Source organism: Miscanthus floridulus, chromosome 6 (genome assembly GCF_019320115.1).
Source record: "Miscanthus floridulus cultivar M001 chromosome 6, ASM1932011v1, whole genome shotgun sequence".
Taxonomy (NCBI): Eukaryota; Viridiplantae; Streptophyta; class Magnoliopsida; order Poales; family Poaceae; genus Miscanthus; species Miscanthus floridulus.
This window is the reverse complement of record NC_089585.1, coordinates 83,275,960-83,298,675: the sequence shown is the minus strand read 5'-3', so window position 1 is coordinate 83,298,675 and position 22,716 is coordinate 83,275,960. Positions and strand designations below refer to the sequence as shown.

Sequence of the window (22,716 nt, the reverse complement as noted above, 5' to 3'; positions counted from 1 at the left end):
CATTGCTAAGGATTTGTTTAGTGCATCTAGTCATTCATATCATGTCTAAGGCTCATTCATGAAAACCAAATGAATTTGATGCTTGTATGGTACCACTATTGCTTATATGCTTGAAATGATCTAGTGGTAGCATATGACATGTTTCTGGGCTTGTGAACCTAGTGTTTAATCTAGAAAATGAGCTATAAGTGTTTAACTCAACATAGTGTATGATAACCTTATTTGGAGGTGTGAAGAAGCTTGCCCTTGGATCAAACCAAGTTAAATATCTTTTGCAAGTGCTCTAGATTGGACAAAATTGGGAAAATGATCATCACTTCACATGGTTTCACCCCAACCTATCAAAAATTTGAGATCACCTTTTGTGCTAATTATTGAAAAAGGGGGAGAGAATTGACAAAGATAGTAAGATAGGGGAGCAAATAAACAAAATAACATTGTAAGGAGATCAATTAAAATTTGAAGCACACAAGTAGGCGGAGCAAGCTCATAAACTTGTTTGTTGCATTTGTATGTCCATTACATATGTTTGCTTTATGGAACAAGTTCTTAAATTCCCTATCCATGCTTGTGTGGTGTATGCTAGTAGTAACTTGAATGATGAATGAAAACTAGCATGCATAGGAAGAGTAACTAGACTTGTGCTTATCATGTAAAATAGACCCTTTTCATATAATGTTGATCTCATGAGGTTTTCTAGTTTTTGTGAATGTCTAGTTACTAATGGTGCTAAGGATGGTGTATATTGGCAACTCGATTGGTATCACGCTTCAAAGGTCTATTATTTACACCTTAGCATCCATGCATATGTGCAAGCTTTCAAATCCAAACTCTTAGTACATATGTAGGGGGAGCTAATACTACCAAATTAGGTTGATGAAACTTGTCCATAATCTTTACACATGGTAATATGCTTGGGCAAGCAACATGAATCCAAGAAAATTACATTGAAAATCTTTGTAAATAGGTTGTCATCAATTACCAAAAAGGGGGAGATTGAAAGCCCTAGTTTGATTTTGGATAATTGATGAAACCTAGCACTAACCTTTGTCATGAGTGATGATATGAGCTAGGTTGGTGCAATCCAAGTGATTGAGCAAAATGAGGTCCATTGTGATGGAGGTGGACATGAGATGATGATGATCAAGCTCAACTTGGAAAAGAAGAAAGAGAAAAAACCAAAACCAAGAAGATCAATGCAAAGGTATAAGATAGCTTTTTGTTTTGCACTCAAGACACCATAGAGGGTGTGAGTTACTTAGGATCGATAGCCGTACTATAAAGAGGGGAAATCTTCGGCTAAACAATTTATCGAGTGCCACTTGGTGACATAACTTTTGCATATGCATTTAGGAACCTAGTGTGCTAACTTTGACCCTTGTAAAATGCTTTGAAAAATGCTAACACACGTGCACACAAGTTCTACACTTTGTGGTTAGCAAGTTGGAAGCAAGGGTGAAGTGGTTGTGGAATTAGAAAAAGAAAAGGAGGAAGAAGTCCATGAACGGACGCTGGCCGTGGGGTGACCGGACTCACCCCGGGTGCGTCCGATCATTTATAGCCGTGTAGCGCAGCTGGCCGAGGGGGCTAAGGAGTGACCAGATGATGCCTCTGGTGTGTCTGATCACCTATTGTATATCGGCATTTAGAGGCGATCGGATGCGATGCTGCTGTGTCAGGTGGCGAGTGACATACGGTAATGTCATCGAGAGCGCGCATGTAGGAACAGTGACAGGATTGGACGCTGGGCACATTAGGTTAGCGCTAACCTAACATGTCTAGCCATGTTTTTAGCACTCTAGATCATCTCTAGAAATGACCTAATGCCAGGACTCCCTAAGTCTGGTTATCATAGAGGTGAGTCTAGTCATCACTTAGTGCACGAGCGATCAAAGTTTTGACCGTTGAAGATCAACGAACGACATTCAAAAGTAGGACACATGGTGGTGATCTAGCGATCAAATGTAGAGGAAGCTACATCCAATCACTCCCACCTATGCGTTTGGTCAGGCTATGAAAGCAGGGAGTAGGGGGCCAATGGCTCTTTCATGGTTGGCTCCCTATTTAAAGGTCCTGGCTGGCTCTTGGCTCACACTCTTGGCATTTTGACATACTTGGCATCCTTGTGAGCCTAAGCAAACACCTCCCACTCATCTCCATCATTGATTCATTATCATAGTGAGATTGGGAGTGATTTCAAGTGTATTTGCTTGAGTGATTGCATCTAGTGGCACTTGAGGATCGTTGTGGCTGTGAATTTCTTGTTTCTCTTAGTGGTTGCCACCACCTAGATAGCTTGGAGCAGTGGAGGAGCTTCGGCATGAATTGGTGATTGTTTGTGGCTGGCTCTAGTGATTGTGAGGGTCTTGTGCCTTCCCTAGCGGGAGCCAAAAAGTAACTCTAGTGGATTGCTCATGTTATTGAGTTACCTTACTTTTGGGTAGGTTCTTGCAGTGTCCAATTGTGTGGATGAGGTTCATGCAACACCTCTTAGCCACTGAACCACCAAATGTTGGTCGACACAATAGGGACTACCGTGCCGGCAAGCACGTGAACCTCAGAAGAAAAATTGGTTGTCTTTTGCCCTTTGGTATTCTCCCGGTGATTGATTTAGTATACATCTTGTGATTGGTTCACTCCTCTACGCGGTGGTATAATCACCTTACTTACTCATTTACATTCCTGTAAACTAGTTGTAGCAAGCTCTTTAGTGTAGCTAGAATTAAGAGCTTGCTTTATAGATTAAGTTCATCTAGTGGAGCTCTTTAGTGTAGCAAGTTTGAGAGCTCTTAGTGGGTAGCAACTTAGCTCTTGTGTGTGCCTAGTGATTTTAGCAACTAGAATTGTTTGGATAGGTGGCTTGCAACCCAAGTAGAGCTAGAGCAAAATTGCATTATGCCATTTGTCATACTAATCAAATTACTCTAGTGATCTTGTAGATTTTTAAATAGGCTATTCACCCCCCTCTAGCCATATCAGGACCTTCCAGCGTGTCATGTGTCCAACGTGTGGGACCCGACGACACCTTTCTCCATCACCATCTGACCTGTGGAACCCGATGGCTTGCCTGTCACTTATGGACCCTTTCTCCATTGGATCTGTGGGACCCGACGTCTTGCGTGTCACTTGTGGACCCTTTCTCCATCTGACCTTTGGGACCCGATGGCTTGCGTGTCACTTGTTGCCACCGGGGTTTAATAAATTCAAACTAAAAAACCATGAGACCTTGGAGTCAAACCTAGGACCTAGAGCAAGGAATAGACCGCCTTCACCATTGCGCTAGATGCCTAGTTGTGTTGACATGTCTTTGGAGTAGTATATGTTCTCTGTGTGGACAGGTTGACTTATATATTGGATATATCCCCTGCAAGTGGAAACAAATCTATGCCCATGGGACTTGTAGCTGTGGCGGCAGCAACGGAGGATCCCAGTGTGTTGTGGTGGCTCAGGCGTCCTTTCGAAGGCTAGGCAGTGAGGTCTTCCCAGTGGAGTGCGGTGGCATTAGCGTCCGTGTCCGTTGTGCGCAGCGGCAGCGGCGACAGATCCGATCCATAGGTCTCCTTTTTTGCCTTTTCCTGTTCACTTCACTATTTTGGTCGTTGCTTGTACTTGAGGTATACAAGAAATATTATAGCATTTTAGATCCGGTTAGGCCAATGATGATGAAAAGAACTAGGAGGTGACACTGGTTGGTTTTCTACCGATGCATGTCACTTGTAGATTTATCTAGGCAAACAAATAGTCCCTTCACTTCTACCTTAAACTATTTTTTTGTCTAGTGCTTGCTTGATTCTACATTTCTATTTCATAAGCTCCATTGCCACCAGTGAGTCCTTATGGTATTTTGAACTTGTAACATATCTGAGGCCACATTTCTGTGCCAATAATGTCTACATGGCTATTGGATGTATTAGGATGCAGCTCATATGTTTGTTTTCTATGTCTTCTCTTTGTTGACAACCAAGTTATCCATTTGGTTCCAAACAAGATAAAGGCATCAAAAGCAAATCAATGCTTTGTGTCCATCATTCACATGACTGAGGCCACTAATGTCTAAGCTGCACATGTTGCTACTAATGCCAATGATGATCACTACAACTCGTTCACTGACATTCTACTTGTGAAAACTGAGGCAGCCAGTTCGGGTTGTGTAGATTTGAGATGAGTCATCCCTGCTATGTTGTGTTCAATGGCCATGAGCCAGGAGTTTACTACAACTGGCCTGACTACCATAGACAAGTTCATAGGTTTCGTGGTGCTTGTTATACAAAGTACAACTCCTATGAAGAAGGAATTACTGCCTTTAAGTCAAGAACCAACTCAAATCTAGCCTTAGCTCATGATGATGACTTTTATCTTCAAAACCCACCAGCTGCTCCACCCTCTTTGTCCTTCAAAACTATTGTAATTGTAGTCCTCTTAATCTTTGTCTGTCTCCTATGGAAGAAGCTCTGATCTCGTGTACTGATTGTAAGTGTGATGGTTAGACTTGATTTAGCTAGAATTATAATGGTTATAGCTCCATTAACTGCTACTCTAGTTTGAGTTATATATATCTATGTGGTGCTACTCTAAATTTATATGAGGTTGTACCATGAAAATTGTTAATGGTTGTTAAAGTTGCACTTTGGTATGAGTTGTGGACTTCACTGATGAATCTTTGTAGGATTATTTTCTTCTATAGTGATCTCATTACTAAGCAAGCTCTCATCCTATGGCATGCACACTGACAAAATGGAGGAGGCCCCCAACAAGAGGAATGCACTGGCTAGCCTCATGGATGATGTCTTTGTCGAGATCCTCCACCGCATCCCTGCCTGCTCCTTGTTCTGCAGCAAATGTGTCTATCACTCCTAGAAATGCCTCATCTCAGACAACCATAAGTTGATGCCCCAGACTATGTCTAGTTTCTTCTATTATGGAATCAACGGCCAACAAAACTTCACTAGCATCATCGGTGTTTACCCCTCCTTGTCCTTCTTGCCCTTCACCAAGAATAATGTAGCTATCTCAGATTGCTGCAATGGCCTCATCCTATGCTGGTGCCTTGGGGATGATGGATACTCTATGTCGTCTGCAATCTAGCAACCCAAGAGTTGAAGGTACTACTGCCTAGAATCCATTCTGTTGGTGAGGCTTGATTAGAGTTTGATCTAATAGCCTCCTTGCACTTCTATGTGTTTGAATATATGGAGGAGGATGGTGAGTGGATGGGTGTCGACATCTACTGATCTAAAACTACAGCATGGATCTTTAAGGAATCTAAATGGGGTGAGGAGGCTAAGTGGACATTTTCAAAATTAGCAATTGTGTTTCTTAAAGGTTGTCTACACTATATTGGGTACTACAAGGGTTACCATCGTATACTTACTGTGGATATGGAGGGAAATTCCTAATAGGCCACGTGGTTTTTTATGCTCCATCCATCAAGCTCAAGGTCACTTGTGTCAATATATTGTTGGTGGTCATAATATGTCCAAGCTTTTGATCTGGATCCTTAAAGACTATGGTACTAATAATAAATAGACATTAAAGCATACTATCAGCCTATGTAAGTTGTTTGGAAAAACTAAGAAACAAATGGGTTACTTTGATTTTGAGTCGTGCTACACAGCGACTATGGGGGGTATGACCCTGGATACCCATGGTAGACCACATGGGCTGTGCCCCCAGGGGTAGCCTAGCCCATAAGATGAAGCCTTACGGGGCACAACTCTGCTCGGCGCCTCCCACAAGACTCTAGGAAGATATCTTGAAGATACTACGAGATCTGTTAGGAGACGTATGATCCCAAGATTCCTGTAATCTGTTATTATTTTCCAGTTATCTCTTAAATCTAACCAACTTGTAACCCTATCCCTAGACTATATAAGGCGGGCAGGGACCCCCTCCAAACTCACGCAATATCATATGATAGCTAATTAAAACCAATAGACCACAGGAGTAGGGTATTATGTCATACTGATGGCTTGAACCTGTCTAACTCATGTGTCTCTGTTGCCTTCTTATTCTTGATCACATGCTTCTCTATCGATCAATCTACTTTTGTGGGATACCCCTTGGAGGATAGCCGATGATATTCTATCAATAGTTGGCGCACCAGGTAGGGGTGAGCATGTTGTTTCCTTGTTGAACAAGATGGCTTTCTCTATAGGCTCTTTGTCCCTCCTACAGCCAAGCCAGATCTTCATGGTTAGATCGATCTCGTGGATCATCAACGCTGATAGAGTCAGAGAGCTCCTTGAACCGGTACAGATCAATTCTGTGTTGATCACCCCCGCACCTATGACTACAGATCTAATCTCAAAACTGCCTCTAAGGTTGCCTTCATCGATGACTGGCCGCCCACTTCCTCGCTACCAGAGGAGGTAGCTCAACAATGATGATCTGATTGCATCCATCGATCAGGTTGGTCTAAAGCTCGTCGATTGCCTCTCCATCACTGAATCAGCTCTAGACACTCTAGTTCAGCGCCAACCACCCTCTGATCTAGATCTATCAGAGGCTGTTCGAGAAACTCTAGGGGTTATAACCCTACCCTTCAGGTTCACCAACACCACCGCCGCTTACCAAGATGGCTAAGGGGTAGATTCACCGACCAGGTTGGAGATATCCATCCTCTCGCTGACTAGATTGCCGACCAACCTTCGCCCACCATCAATATGCTCCACATCGACCAATGCTCCGGAGCATCCCTCTAGACCATCTTGGAGGAGAATTCGGACTCTGAGTCCTAGGGCTCTACGGAGACTATCGCCAAAACAACCACCGAGCTACTTCTAACCCCTCTATTCCATGGCAGCACAATCTTCAACGTCAACGTCGATAGCCCCCTCGGAACGGCAAAACTGAGGAGGAACGCGCTACTCGCAAGAACCGGAACATCAACCATGTGCACCACCAAGCAAATGAGATTGTCCTTGCGAGGGCCGAGCAGCAGCTTGACTCATAAGGAAGACCACTCCAACACAACCTCAATGATGAGTTTGTCTGTGTTGACGACCACGATGTCTACAAGACCCCAAGCGCCAACCTGGCCATGGCTACCAATGAGCTCACAAAGCTCCCATAGACACCAGAGGTCGCCGCAATGCTTAAAGCGGTGCATTGCTAGGTCAATGAGATCTGCCAGGATCAGAGACCTTCTTACTCCACAACCTCGATTCGCCAATCAGTCGCCACAACATCCGATCACCACCCAAGTCGCTTCACTGACCAGCACCATGATGACTGGCAACCCCTCTAGGGCGAAGCTATGGGCAATGCATTAAACATCACCACCAACTCGACTAGGAGGTCGACCAAGACATCCTAGTGCACCTCAACAATCTCCAAGATGCACGATGATGTATCGACGAATGCCATTTCGGTTGCCATGAAGAAGTACATCGCCGCCAAGAGTACGAGCAAGAGTACGGTAACCTGGACTTAGCTCTCGAGCCGCTTGCCGTTGACAATGCTATAGATGATGGCATCAACAACCCTGAAGGGCCCCCAGCATTCACGAGGGCACTCCAAACACTTTAGTGGCCCTGTGGGTTTAAAATCACCGAGGTTGAGCCCTATGAAGGAAGGATGAATCCAACATAGTGGCTATAGGCTTATACCACTGTTGTCCACACTGTCGGAGGAGACACCAGTGTCATGGTGAACTATCTTCCTGTCATGCTCACACTAGCTACCATGAGCTGGTTTACAAGCCTTGTCTCAGACTCCATCAGATCCTGGGAAGAGCTGAAAAAGTCTTCACCAATAATTACATGGCTATGTGTACTCAGCCGGGCACCAAACACGATCTCAACTGCATCAACTAGAAGCCATCCAAGCTCCTCCGTAGCTACATCAGATGCTTTTTCGAGATGAGGAATTCTATTCCCAATATCACGGAAGTGGAGGTCATCACCGCCTTCATTAGAGGACTCCATCACCACGAGCTTCACTCCAAGTTCAACCGCAAGCCACCCACAAGGATTGGCGAGATGATCATAATTGTCAACCAGTACACCGATGCCGAGGAAGCCAAGGTGCGCTTCAATGAGGATGCGGGCACTCATCGCCCAACATGCTGCTATGACGATCGCCCCAAAGACCGACGCTACAATGACCGCCGCTACAACGACTATAGTTACCATCGTGATAGCGGTCGTGATCGGCCAGAAGGACCGAAGTCTAGCCAAAATCACCACTACTGGCCAGACCACATTGTTGCCACCATCAATGAACCTCGCACCAAGCGCAACTATGATGAGCAATACAAGAAGATCCTTGACGGCCCATGTCCCCTCCACAGGAATGCCAGACATAAGATGAAGGACTACCATAGCTTGGCTAAGGAGTTCTAGGACAAGAATCTAGATGACGACACCAACGATGGAGCCAGAGGCCACCAACCACCAAGGGGCAATAACAATGCCATCTAGGACCATGACAAGGTGGTCGCCACCATCTTCGGGGGCCTCACCTCCAATGAAAGTAGAAGAGAATGGAAGCTCGCCATCACTACGGAAGATGCCACCATCAACCCTAGCTATCGCCCATGGTTTGAGGTCCCAATCACCTTCAATAGGGCCAACCAGTGGGCAGACATCCCCTATACAGGGCATTTCCCCCTCATCCTTGACACAACCGTGTAGAAAGTGCTTTTTAGAAAAGTGCTCATCGATGGTGGGAGCGCTCTGAATCTTCTCTTCATCGGAGCCCTAAAGGAGTTGGGCCTCGGGATAGTAGATCTCACACCCTCAGACTCCTCCTTCTGGGGTATGGTACCTAGCAAGGCATCCAAACTACTTGGAGAGATCACCCTACCAGTACAGTTCGGCACAGCAAGCAACTACCACATCGAGCATATCAACTTCTACATCGCTGACTTCAACATAGCCTACCATGCTTATCTAGTGCTGAAGATGCATTCGCCTACAGGAGTCCTGGCCTTGCAGGCCAACCTCTTAGTCGCCTACACCTACAAGATAGAGAGTCTCGTGCTCACCGAAGCCACTGACCTCTCCATCCAGATGGCCAATGTGGTCACCAACGCCAAGACGGTGCCCGCCGACGACATGGAGATCCTAGAGCTAGAGCCTCCTCGTGCCTCCACCAAGTCCAAGGAAATAAAGGAGGTCAGCCTTAGCCTCGATGACCCCTCCAAGACCATGAAGATTGGGGCTCACCTCGACCCCAAATAGGAAAGCATGCTCATCTCCTTCCTACATGCCAATGCCAATGTGTTTGCTTGGAAACCTATAGACATGCTGGGGGTACCACGAGAGAAGATCGAACACTCCTTGAATGTCTCGCCGACCACCAAACCGATCAAGCAGAAACTCTATCGATTCATGCCAGACAAGAAGGAGGCTATTAGGGTAGAGATAAAATGGCTCTTAGCTACCAGATTCATAAAACAAGTGTATCATCCTAAGTGGTTAGCAAATCATATTCTCGTTCAAAAAAAGAATAAAGAATGGAGAATGTGTGTTGATTACACTAATCTTAATAAACACTACGCTAAAGACCCCTTCGGTCTGCCTTGGATAGACAAGGTTGTAGACTCCACTACCGACTGTGAACTGCTCTCCTTCCTTGACTGTTACTCTGGCTATCATTAGATCTCCCTTAAGGAAGAAGACCAGATCAAGACATCGTTCATCACACCCTTCGATGCGTACTGCTACACCACCATGTCCTTTGGACTCAAGAACACTGGGGCAACCTATCAAAGGGTCATCCAGATGTGCCTCAATCAACAGATCAGCCGCAATGTTGAAGCTTACATCGACGATGTGGTCATCAAGTCTAAGACCATTGATAATCTTATTGCCGACCTCGAGGAAACATTCGCCAACCTAAAAAGGTACCGATGGAAGCTGAACCCTTCAAAGTGCATCTTTGGAGTTCCATCCGGTATACTCCTCCTAGGCTACATTGTTAGTGCATGAGGCATTGAGCCCAACCCTGACAAGGTCTCTGCCATCACCAACATGAAACGACCAACATGCGTCAAGGATATTGTCGGTGTAGAAAGTGACCAACAAGTAAATATTTGTAGCTTTGTCATATGTTGTGATTAGAGGTGGCCTAGCACTCAATGATACAGGGTTTATACTAGTTCAAGCAACATGCCCTACGTCCAGTTTGAGTCAGTCGATGACTTTATTCCTAAGCCTAGGTGCTCAAAGTTTGCAGTGGGGTTACAAATGAGAAGGAGAAAGATGGAGGGTACAAGAGGTCTGGTCAAACTCCGATCAGAAGGGCCGAGAGCGACAGGAGCTCCGTTATGAGCTAAGTTATCAAGCGTGCGCTTGAGGTTCAAACCTAGTGGTTCTATGGTTGTGAACTAGTGAACTTGATCGATCTAATGAATTTGGAATCACTTGACTCTTTGGAAGAGAGCGCATCCCCTTTTATAGATAAAGGGGATGGTCTTACAAGTGAGAGGGAGAGAGTACGTCTACTTCTAAGCCTTGTTGCCCACACCGGTAGGTATAGCATGATGGTAGGTGCCCACAACATTGTTGGATGTCGGATGCACATGGGAGGCTACATTGTTTTGTTTGTGTATGGTAGATGTCGGTACCTTCTATACTATTGATGCCTAGAGGCATGTGAGGAGTTTCACCATGTTCATTTGGTACAGTAAATGCTAGCACCCACAACACTGTCGATACCCAGAGGCATATGGGGGGCCTTACCGTATGGGAGTTAATGGCACCCACAATACTATAGGGAAAATATCGGCACCTACAACACTGTTTGTGTCAGGGAGGTTGCAGAGTACTGCTTCTGTAGGTGTGCATGATACGGTTCCTAGTACCATGGTTTGACTTATGCACCTTGGCTTGCTTTCTTCATTCGTTCCCTGGTCCTTTCCGAGCGGGCGTCCTCAATGGGTTGGTCCCAGTCGGCTCTGCTTGCGCCAGTTGGAGAAGAGCGGTGAGCAGGGTTTTTGCATACCCCAGTTGAAGACATGGGGTCGGAGTCGGAAGTAGTGCTTTTGGCTAGGCCTTCTAGTTGGAGAGGCCATCCGAAGGCGGGCTAGAGACCGAAGTGAGCCCTCTGGTCGGAAAGATGGGCCAAAGTCAGAAAACAGGCATTGCTCCTCCTCGGCCAGACCTTCTGGTTGGTGATTGGATCACCCTTCTGGCCTATTATTTAGATACTTGGGCTGGCCCTATGAGTTGCGCATTGTTTGCTTGGGCCGAGCTTTCGTTGGGAAGCCAATCTGCGAGGGACCTCGGGTTTATGAACCCTATAGGAGCTCCCGAGCCCCTGGGTGATTCAGGCAGAATCATCTAGGGGATTTTTATCTTGACGACGGGTGCGCGCGAGCGCACCCACGGGTGTAGCCCCCCAAGCCCCTGGGCGATTTGGGCAGAATCGTCTAGGGGGTTTTGCTAGTGGGGAGGTTTTTTGTTCTGTCAACGGGTGCGTGCGAGCACACCCGTAGGTGTAGCCCTCGAGCCCCCAGGCAATTCAGGCAGAATAGTCTAGGGGTGTTTGTTAGTGGGCGTGTGTGTGTGTTTTAGTCGAGATGGAGTTGTCAACCAAGGCATCATTACGTAGCCAAGGCGGTTAGTTTTTAGGGATCGGGTGAGACAGAGCTTGCAGATCCTAGCGTCAATGCGCGCCGTGGGATCCAGCGAGGCAGTTAGTCTTTAGGGATCAGATGAGATGGAACTCTCGGGTCCTGGCATCGGTGCGCACTATGGGATCAGGTGAGTCAGAGTCATGGATCCTGGCATCGATGTAGCCTATGGAGTCGAGGCAGTTTAGTATAGGGATCAGACAAGACGGAGCTCACTGATCTTGGCGACGGTGCGTGCTGTGGGATCGAGCGAGTCAGAGTCATGGATCCTAGCCTTGGTGCAACCTATGTAGCTGAGGCACTTAGTATCACTACCAGAGGTGGCTTCTTTGTCGAGTGCATGAGGCACTCGGCAAAGGCCGATATACACTCGGCAAAGGGCGCTCGATATATAGTTTATCGGAAAAGACCTCTTTGCCGAGTGCACTTTATTGGGCACATGGCAAAGGCTTTGTCGAGTGCCAATCTGACACTCAACAAAGAAAAGCGACCATGATAGCGAGCGCCACTGTGATGGTGGCTTTGCCAAGTGTTAAGGTCAAGCACTCGGCAAAGGTACTCGCTTTGCCGAGCACCGTTGACTCAAACACTCAGCAAAGCTGGCCATTTTGCCGAGTGTCACCGATAAGACACTCGGCAAAGAGGCGACCTTTGCCTAGTGCCTGGCCCGTGGCACTCGGCAAATCTGTGATGTTTACCAAGTGCAATGGTCATTGCACTCGGCAAAGCATATTCCCAGGTAGTTCCCAGATGGTCACTTTACCGAGTGTCATGGCCATTGCACTCGACAAAGTGACTGAAAACAACCTTTTTTATTTGTTTTTTACATCCCATCCAAACAAATAGAACATATATATAACAAACATCACCAACATCATATATATATCATCAACATCACATATATATCACCAACACCACATATATATCACAAACGTCACATGTCTCACAATATATCACAAATAAGTTCACAAGCAATCCAAGTGCTCCATCATCATCAACCATAATTGCAAATAGAAGTATCATTAACAACCACAAGTATAATCACTGATTTGGTGAAGGATTTGCTGAAGCATGAGGATCATTCGATGCCACCGATTGATTCTGCACAAAGGAGAAGAGATTGCATGTGTGAGACAAGATAAATATATACCATACATGAATAAAACTTTCATACTCCACTAGGTTTGACCGTAAGCATGAACATACAAACTAAAATATTTATGCTCATAGGAGTAGAATAGTGAGGAGGTGGAGGTGGAGGAGGAGTGAATAGCGAAGGTGGCGGAGCTACACCCATAGCGGCGCCAAGACTTTGCATGTACTAAAGAATCTCCACCATCCTCCGTTGCTCGGCCTCCCGCTCGGCCTCCACCCTCTCCATCTTCGCCTGCATCTGCTCTCATATCCTCCTCTCTTGTTCTAGCTGGGCCTATAATATATTCACCCCAATGTTACAATAATGCAAAGGAAATGTATGAAAAAACCAATGAGTGATGAATAAACCAGGAATAACCTCGAGTGCCTCCACTCGGTGGTGTGAAGTGTCCTACCGAGGTCATATGGCATGGCTCCTGCTTGTGCTGCTTGCTCAAATCTAGGAGAGAGTGAGAGTAGCGACCGAGTAGATTGCGTCGTCGCCAATCCCATACTGCCCATGCTTCTTGCCTCCTCCCACCCTCATGACGACTTCTCCATCAAGGTCCTCGGTGCTCGGATCGTACTCTGACCCATGGACCTCCCTTGCCATTGATGTGTGCTCACTAAAGCAGTTGTGGACGGTCGCATTGCTGTATGCCTCGGGCCTATCCTCCGGGTTGTAGTCGACGTCGAATGTCACCTTGCCCTTGTGGGCCATAGCAAATGCCTTGAATATGGAGCAAGGCTAGCCACCATGTGATGCCAACTGCAAGAAAAAATGCAAGATGATTAGAAATCATACAGAATTGAGCATTAGAATAAATAAATGAATTTGCGTACCCATGTTTCTACGTATCTGCTAAGGTTGTGGCTGCCTTGATGGTGTGCTACACCTGGCATCATCAAATGCCGCTCCTGGCACAAGTTGTGCGTTTCCTCCCACTCGCGTGAGCACCACCTGTCCACCATCTATTCCCAGCACTAGGGATGCACGGCGCACCAATAAGGAATAATCTACAGGCCATCAAGTACATGACATATCAGAAGATGAAATTAAGCCTACTTAATCTCAAAAGGAATCAGTATTAATATTCTATATTTACCTGTAGGTACTGGTCTCGGGTCAACATCATGGATCTTGCGTCCCTTTTGGTGACCTTCATTCCAAGGACGGTCCCATGGTAAGTTATGATGGCCTAGATACGTGCCTCATAATGCATGTCCACGATGAGTTTTTGGCAGCATTTGGTAGCCACCGCATCCGCCCTAGCCTCATGTTGGTCCTGGCATCTAAAGAAATCCTATATACAAACATGATGTATCCATTCATTATTTCAAGAATGTATTGAGCAATGTAGTGCAAGGAAGACTTACCCACAGCTCTTGCTTCACCCGCTTGCCTTGTTGTTGAATACCCTATGGGCCCGATCTGCAGCATTGGGGGCGGCGGCATAGTGGTCAAACAAGTAGGCTAGCCCCATCACTCCGGCGTACTCATCCAGGCCAGGGAAGTGCTCCTTGCACAGAAGACCGAGGATGCCATTGACTTGGCGTGTGTGACCACCTCCACTCGCCACAATCATCCAGTTCCTGCCCAAGTGATTAAGAAAAAATATTAATTCTATTTTGATTTTCAACATATCATATAAAGTAGTGATAACATCTAAAGTTACTTACTTTTCCCCCTTGGGTCGAATCAGCGGGCGCCTATCATGAGGTATCGGTCGCTGAGGGAGGCTCGCGGGACCTCGCAAGTAGACGCTCGATGAACTAAAGGAAGCGGAACCCCCCGTTGTCGCCTCATCCTCGTTGTCCTCCTGCGCATCCTCCTATGCCTCCTTGTCGTCCTCCTACGTGTCCTCCTACGCCTCCTCGGTGTCCTCCTAGGGCACCTGCTCCTCCTCCTCCTCACACGATGGGGCGGCAGGCGACGACTTCCTCCTACAGCTACTCCTCCTACTCTCCCCCGGTGTAGCGGTCCTTGTCCTTCGGTACAAGGACGTTAGCTTCCTCATCCCACCACCCACCACCTTTGTTCAATCACCTGCAATTAAAAAGAGTAAACCAATAAGCACAGATAAACAAGAAGTACTTAGAAATAGATGCAAAATATGTAATTACAAAATAACATAGTATTACATGTATTAGAAATAATCTTCATGATCAGGATTAGCTAGATCATAAGTCTCATCATCACTATCAATCATGTCAAAATAATCAACACTATCCGAATGAGCAATGCTGTCATTGTCATTATCATTGTCTAAATGTAATCGCTCAAGCATTTGTAAGTCCTTCATATTTTGCACCTCATCTCTAGCGTCCTCTTCAATAACCGTTTCATTGTCTACTTCCATTTCGATCGCTTTGGTTAAGTCTATCTCAAACCTCCCTTCTAGTCCCTCTTCTTGAAAGAACTCTCCATCATATGTGTTTGGGTCTAAGTTGTAATCTTCATCGTTTGGGACAGGTACTTTACCGTGTGGCGATACCTCATGCACAATATCCCAATCCTTAAGATGCCTTATGGTTTGACATGCATATGGGAGATAATAAACTTGCGTGGCCTATTGGGCCACAATATAGACATCGTCTCCTGGTAAGACGGAATTATGTCTAATTTCGACTAGCCCAAGATTAGAATATGTCCGTCTTGTTACTTCAGGATCAAACCAATGGCATTTGAATATGACGGGATTAAAAGGTTTGGAACCATGAAACTTGAGTTCGTATATTTCTTCAATTCTTCCATAATACTCAACCTCATCAACGCTGGGCGTAAAAACTCCAGAACTTGTGGTTCTTCGATTGGACCGACTCTGCTCGTAGCTTGTTATGCGAAAGCGATATCCATTTACGTCATAACCAGAAAATGACCTAACCCTATAGGCAAAGCCATCGACAACCTGTCTCAACTCGGCATGCATAGACGCATCCCTCTGGCCCTACAAGCTCAAGCAGGATACATCGTTATATTATTTGCACGTACGATTAACTTGGAATGTCAAACTAAGTACGAGCTAAATTGGACGGTACCTTCCATTTGAACTAAGAAATGAAATCGGGCATTCCATTTCCTGCACCCTATCTAAGAAGGGTATCTACCTGCTGCGGGGTAGGATCCCTTGATTGATGCCAGAATTCATGAAGAAATTCCCTATAACAACGAGAAATAAGGGGGTTGGATGCAGAATAGTGACAACGTATTTAACAAGTTCGTTGAGAACTTACTGCATGTACGGTGCCACTTCATCAAGGTTGGTCAACATGTATAGCATGATATGGCACCACTCTTCATGATTCAAGGTCTTGAGGGTTGATGCACTTGCACTTCCGAGTTGCCCTCGGAAAAGGCTGAGGTTCGATTCATTTTTGCCAGCATTGTAATGAGAGGGTAGATTATGCACGCTAGGGAGGTTATCACCATAGTATGTTGTTGTGAAGTTCGCCACCTCCTCCAGAATGTATGCCTCTGCAATGGAAGCCTCGATTTTGCATTTATTTCTACATTTCTTTCGAAGAACCTTTAGACATCTCTCAATTGGATAGCACCAATGGCCCTGCACGCCCCCCCCCCCATTCGTGCCTCATACGAGAGGTGCAAAATCAAATGCTACATCGGATTGAAGAAGCCAGGTGGAAAGATCTTCTCCAACTTATAGAGCAACATAGGTGCCATTCTTTCCAAGTCAGCAATCACGGTCTGAGATAACTCCTTGGTATAAAGCTGGCGAAAGCAATAGCTCAACTCTACCAGCACTAGCCAGACATGCTCAGGGACATAGCCTCGAACCATCACCGGAAGAAGCCGCTCAATCCATATGTGATAGTCATGACTCTTCATCCCTAAGACTCGCATAGTAGATAAGTTCACTCCCCTCCTCAGATTAGCTACATACCCATCAAGGAACATTAACATCTACATCCATTCTAGTACTTCCCTCCTTTGGGGCTTGCTCAAGACAAAATCAGCCTTAGGCCTTCTCCATGTCTTGCTGCAACTAGGAGGCTTCATATGTTGGTTTGGTCTATCGCATAACATTGCTAGATCCACTCTAGCCTTAACATTGTCCTTTGACTTATCAGGAATGTCCATGATTATTTCCTAAAGTGCCTCAGCGACATTCTTTTCATTGTGCATTACATCAATGTTGTGTGGAAGGAGAAGGTCATCAAAATAGGGGAGCCGAGTCAAGCCCGACTTATAAGTCCACATATGTTGCTCTCCATATCCCACAAAACCACCTTCTAGATTGACCACGAGACCATCTATCTATTCACGAACCATGGCACCAGTCATTATCGGTGGTGCAGGGTCTATCACTATGACACCTTTCATAAAGTTCTTGATGTCTCATCTGAATGCATGGTTAAGAGGGAGGAATTGCCGATGTTTATCAAACAATGAATACTTACCACCCTTCTACAACCAAATGAACCTCAGACCTTCCTTGCATATTGGACATGGAAACTTCTCGTGAACACACCAGGCGTAGAATATCCCATACGCTAGGAAGTCATGCAGGGAGTAGTGGTACCAAACATGCATTTTGAAGTTTTTCTTTGTAGCTCGGTCGTATGTCCATACCCCTTCCTCCCAAGCATGGACCAATTCATCAATCACAGGCTCCATGAACACACCCATATTATTCCCCGAGTGTCTAGGAATTATCAATAATAAGAATATGTTATGTCATTGAAAACATACGCTGAGGGGAGATTAAGGGGGATAACGAACACGGGCCAACATGTGTATGGGGCAGCCATTATTCCATAAGGATTGAACCCATCTATTGCCAGCGCAACACGTACATTACGAGCCTCTTTAGCTTTCTCATGATGAATGCCATCAAAGTGGGTCCATGCTTCACCATCGGATGCATGTACCACCCTGTCAGGATTGTATCATTTGCCATTTTTGTGCCATGTCATCTATTTCGCGGATTCCTCGGTCATATATAGCCGTTGGATCCTCGGTATGAACGGAAGGTGCTGTAGAATTCTCACGGGAATATCAAGCTGCCTCTTCTGGCCATCACCAGAATCTACCTCTAGGAACCTAGAGAATTTACACTTTGGACAGTACTTTGCTTCCATGTATTCTTTCCTAAATAGGATGCACCCCTTTAGGCAAGCATGTATCTGCTCATACGGCATCTTAAGTGCACAAAGGAGTTTCTATGACTTGTGCATGCTCTTTGGTAGAAGGTGACCCTCCGGAAGTAGGCTGCCAATAACTGTCAACATACCATCGAAGGTGTCTCGACTCAGGCTATACTGGGACTTTAACGCCATTATGCGTCTAATGGCATCCAGTTGAGAAACCTTTGTCTGGCCATGAAGGGGTTTCTATGCCATGGTAAACATGTCATAGAACGCCTTTGCGGTTACCTCTAGCTCCTCCTCCGTACGTCCTTCAGCGAACTGTGTCTCGTGATAGTCATTTAACATGTCTGCTACCCCGGCATCAGCATCATAATCCTCGATGAGTGCTCTCACCACCTCCTCTCTCATACGATCGGCTTCACCATGGTAGACCCACCTAGTATAGTCTGTCGTAAATCCATTCTTCCAAAGATGTTCCCCCATGACCTTCTTTGTTTATCTTTTCCTGTTTGCACATTTGTTGCAGGGACAGCAAATTTTACTCGCTCCTTTAGCAGCCACACCAAATGCCCATTCCAAGAAAGCATCGGTCTTGTTGATCCATTCATTGGTGACCTAACCCTAACTTGCACGGCCTGTGTACATCCACTCACAGTCCTCCATCCTCTAACATATATAGCGGCGAGTAATATAAACATCAATTGCATCTACACGACGTTCCTACTATCTAATAGGTTAGGATAGGTCCTAATCTCATGCGAGGATGCATATGTGGGGTTAGTTTCTATGCTCTACTCCTATCCAAGATAGAATTTCGGCAGCACCTCCCCGCTGTTCTCTAAATACACGTCCTGCCAGGGAGAGTGTGTATCCGGAGAACAACAGGGAGATGATACCGAAACTCTGTCTCAGATCAGAGCAGACCATGGAAACTAACGCCACCTACGCATCCGCGGGCTATCCAAAAAAACATGGACAATTCAAAATAGATATGGTTTTAGATATGGAAATATCTGCATATTTCTAACCGTATCTCTTTTGAACGGGAGACGCCTAACTGGGTTACGCGATCTACGACCATGATACGGAAAGAGGGGTTATACCTAGGGTGGCGGTGGAGTTAGGCTAGTGGGGCCATAGTTGGTCGGTGCAGTGTCGAGGCGACATGGTGCAGGCAGACCCGCAGCAGCGAGGAAGACGATCGGGGTCGCCGAGGTACTCTAGCTCCGCTCCGACGGGCTCTTCTCTACAAAAAAAGAAACATAAAACTGTTAATACAAAATTTTGGTAGCACCTCCCCTGCATGGTGAGGTTTCCAAAACCTATAAGAAAACCAATGACATGATGGCCGACATGCACATATATATGAATGGCACGATGGCCGACATGCACAAGATTATATCCAACCATATATATATAACAATGTCACAACCACTCCTACGACTACCACCACTACTACTCTACCACTACTACTACTCTACCACTACTACTACCGCAACTACTAGTAATACTACGATGACGACGATGGAAGGGCATACCTAGTGGGCGTCGTAGGGCGGCGGTGGTGAAGGGGCTAGGGCACCGGTGAACAAGGCGATGGCTGGGGAAGCACTGGGGATGGCGCCGGCATGGGCGAGGCGGTGGTGACGCGGGCGTGGGCATAGGCAACGGCGGGGCTGGCACCTCCTTCTTCCTCCTCCTTCCTCCTTCCTCCTTCCTCCTCCTCCTTCTCTTCCTCCTTCTTCCTCCTCTGTTCCTCTCCTCCTCCTCTCTTTCTCCTCCTCCTCCAGCGGCGCGGGTGCAGGTGGCGGAGGCAGCGCTGGTGGCTGCGGCGGGCATACGTGTGTGCGTGCGTGCATTGTGTGGGCTGGCTGGACTAGGAGGTTAAATCCCCTCTTTGCTGAGTGCCCCTGATCTAGCACTCAGCAAAGTTTTTTATTTTTTTTAATTCTTTGCTGAGTGCCACATGGCCAAGCACTCGGCAAAGAGGGTTTTTTTATTTTTTTAAAAAAAATATCTTTACCGAGTGTCATAGGTCCTGACACTTGGCAAAGAGACACCTTTGCCAAGTGTCTTCTCCTACACTCAGCAAAGAGGCTCCTTTGCCGAGTATCATTTTTGACACTCGGTAAACCATATTTTTTCACTTTTGACCTCTAAACTTTTTCTGCAGTCCTCAGACAATACCTGGTACTCCATGTTCTAATGTGGCATATTTCTCGAACTTTTTCTATATTTCTTTAATTTATTTCATTTAATTGAATTTTTTTGGATAATTCAAATTATAACTGCTAGTCATTTGAATAATGAAAAAAATGAATGGAAAAATAATATTCATGTTATTTAGTATAATGTGAGGCCGTATCCAGGAACAGACCACTAATTTCGAACATCTTATTCATGAAACATGACCACAAACTTGCGATTGAGTTGTTTTTAAATTCTATAAAAAGCAGACGAAGTCCAAAAATCATGAAACTTGTCAAGATGTCAAGATATCATATGTGGAGGCTGTGATAAAAAATTGAGGAGGTTTTGAGCAAGTTGTCACGTACGATGTTTGCAAACCACCTTTTTGCCGAGTGCCATTTATTTGCCAAGTACTTTCTCTCTGGCACTTGGCAAACAGCCTCTTTACCATATGCCTGATAAAAAGCACTCGACAAAGTCTGGGACACTTGGCAAAGAAGTTGTCTCAGGTAGTGTATAGGGATTAGTCGAGACAAAGCTCACTGATCCTGGCGTCGGTGCGTGCCATGGGATCGGGCAAGTTAGAGTCATGGATCCTGGCCTCAGTGCAGCCCGCACAGCCGAGGTAGTTAGTTTAGTTAGTTTTAGGGATCGAGCGAGCCAGAGCTCGTGGATCCTGATGGGGCGAGTTCGGGGTCGTAGACCTAGGCGTTTGGTGTGCAGTCAAAGCATAGCCGGATGGGGCGAGTTTGGGGTCACAGACCCAGGTGTTTGGTGTTCAGTCAAAGCATAGCTAGATGGGGTCAGTTCAGGGTCACGAACCTAGGTGTTTGGTGTGCAGTCGAAGCATAGCCGGATGGGGCGAGTTCGGGGTCACAAACCCAGGTGTTTTGGTGTCTTGAGCCCCCGAGCCCCATTGGGTTTTGGTAGGGTCGATTTGAGTTTGTGTGTGTTACCCCATCCTCGGTTCCTCACAACTAGAGGGGTTGAGTTTTGTCCCTTGTCTCGATCGCTCGGGCTCGAGTGACGCGCTTTGTGAGTTCGCTAATAGGTATGATCGAGTGGAATTCGGGTTCATCATTTATGATAGGGTTGGCATAGCCCTATTGTGATATTCCACTACTCCTTTACCTGCAACCTGATAGATGCATGGGTCATTTCAAAGACCAACCCAGGTGGCCTAATGGCCTCCCCTCAATGGAGATTCTATGGGCTTGGCAAAAGGTTCAGGATCGAACGAGAAGGTTGAGATGACCATGTCTGCTTTGGGGCAGATGGGGCGAGCACCGCACGGGGCTCATCTATGTTTTCTCCCCTAGCTCTATTTGACATGGGGCAGCCATGAGTCCTTCGTGGGCTGGCCTTCGAACCTTGGTCGGTCGTTGCTCACGTCAAATGAGGCAACTACCGCTCCATGATGCAACATAAAGCATTGTGATGCATTTCGCTGCATGTGTGATGACTTAGTTCCTGAGCCCTCAGGCGGTTTAGGGGTCGAATTGTCTGGGGGCACGGGCGTATGGAATGAATGTGTGTATAGATGTATGAAATGATTTATAAAGAAATAGCGGGGGTTGGTAGTGTTACCTTAATGACTCGAGTGATGGAGTTGGCATGGCCTGCATGGGGCATCCCTTCGCTCCATATCTGTCTCTCGATATGTTTTCTAAGTCGTTCGATCGACTTTAGGAAGCTCGATGGTCTCTCCCGACGAAGATCCCATTTTGGGGTTTTCCAAGTCCCGCCTAGGGATGTGGAGAGCCACTTGCATGTGGTGATGCTTTGGTTTTCATGCTCGGTCATGCGATAGTGGTGGGCCATTCCCATGCCATGTCTCGACTCACCAGACGGTGTTCCATCTGACCAAGCGTCGTTCCATCATTCAGCGTGCATCCCATCGGTCAGGGTGTGTCCCATCGTTTCCCATCCGCATTGAATGGGGGAAGAGAGAGAGTTTTTTGCTCTAATCTTTTGCCCCTCTTCAGCTTGTCGTGTTTTCTCCTTAAATAGGGGGAGGGAGAGGGCTCTCTGTCATAGTCCTTTGCTTGTTCTCCAACTGTTGTCTTTCCTCCTTTTTCCTCCTCACTGAGAGTGCCTATATGCCATGGCAGTTCCTAAGTGTGAGAGAGGGTAAGCGAGGGGGAGGTCTTACAGATCCTTTTGTGAATCCAAAGCGTGATGTCAAGCTGGAGGCTGCCTAGGGCGGTGCTGGCCATCTTTACCTAAAAAGGAGTGGCTTTCGCCGAAGGGGGTGGTGTGCTGGATTCATCAGCGAGGCCTTTTTTGGGATGGAGCCGTGTGAGGATTTTCTCTGGTGGATCTTTATCGGGCAAGCCTTGTTGAAGGGGAAGTTGCTTAGGATCGTGCTGGTGGAGGGTTCCACGCCTATAGCTGCTCAGGTTGGCTAGTTCATAAAGTTTGATGAGATCTCTTCCAGTCATGGTGGCCATACCTTGGTAGCAGTGTCCTTGCCTAGGAGCTGCCTCGACTACATGAGAAGGTCAGGAGCTCCATATTCTTCTACTGAGCATCTATGGGTGCGACGCCCTTGAGGTGCCCGTTGCGCTCACCGAAGTCGAGGGAGCGAAACCGGGCAGGTCCCTTGAGGTACCCGTTGCACTCGCCGAAGTCAAGGGAGCGGAACCAAGTGGGGCCCCAGCGGCGGTGGTTATGTCCCGCAGCGTGTGTTGTGGTTTCTCCTTTGG

The 22,716-nt window shown here is 46.5% G+C and overlaps 1 protein-coding gene across 1 annotated transcript; it reads right to left on the bottom strand.

Annotated features, from left to right (window-relative positions):
• Nucleotides 1-13,460: 13,460 nt before the first annotated feature.
• LOC136460764 (uncharacterized) lies at nt 13,461-19,660 on the bottom strand. The gene is made up of 6 exons (XM_066460343.1): nt 19,505-19,660; nt 18,957-19,041; nt 15,821-15,872; nt 14,393-14,485; nt 14,131-14,305; nt 13,461-13,481 (listed from the first exon to the last, which is right to left on the bottom strand). The coding sequence occupies exons 1-6, from the start codon at nt 19,658-19,660 to the stop codon at nt 13,461-13,463; spliced, it is 582 nt and encodes a 193-aa protein (XP_066316440.1).
• Nucleotides 19,661-22,716: the final 3,056 nt, after the last annotated feature.

What these genes read in the sequence shown, in the direction of transcription:
- LOC136460764 (XM_066460343.1), bottom strand. Translation starts at nt 19,660, where the DNA reads ATGCCCGCCGCAGCCACCAGCGCTGCCTCCGCCACCTGCACCCGCGCC. An exon ending in CACTGCACCGACCAACTATG is followed by an intron (nt 15,873 to 18,956) that starts GCCCCACTAGCC and finishes TCGTTGTTATAG; the next exon opens with GGAATTTCTTCATGAATTCT. An exon ending in ATTCGACCCAAGGGGGAAAA is followed by an intron (nt 14,306 to 14,392) that starts GTAAGTAACTTT and finishes TCACTTGGGCAG; the next exon opens with GAACTGGATGATTGTGGCGA.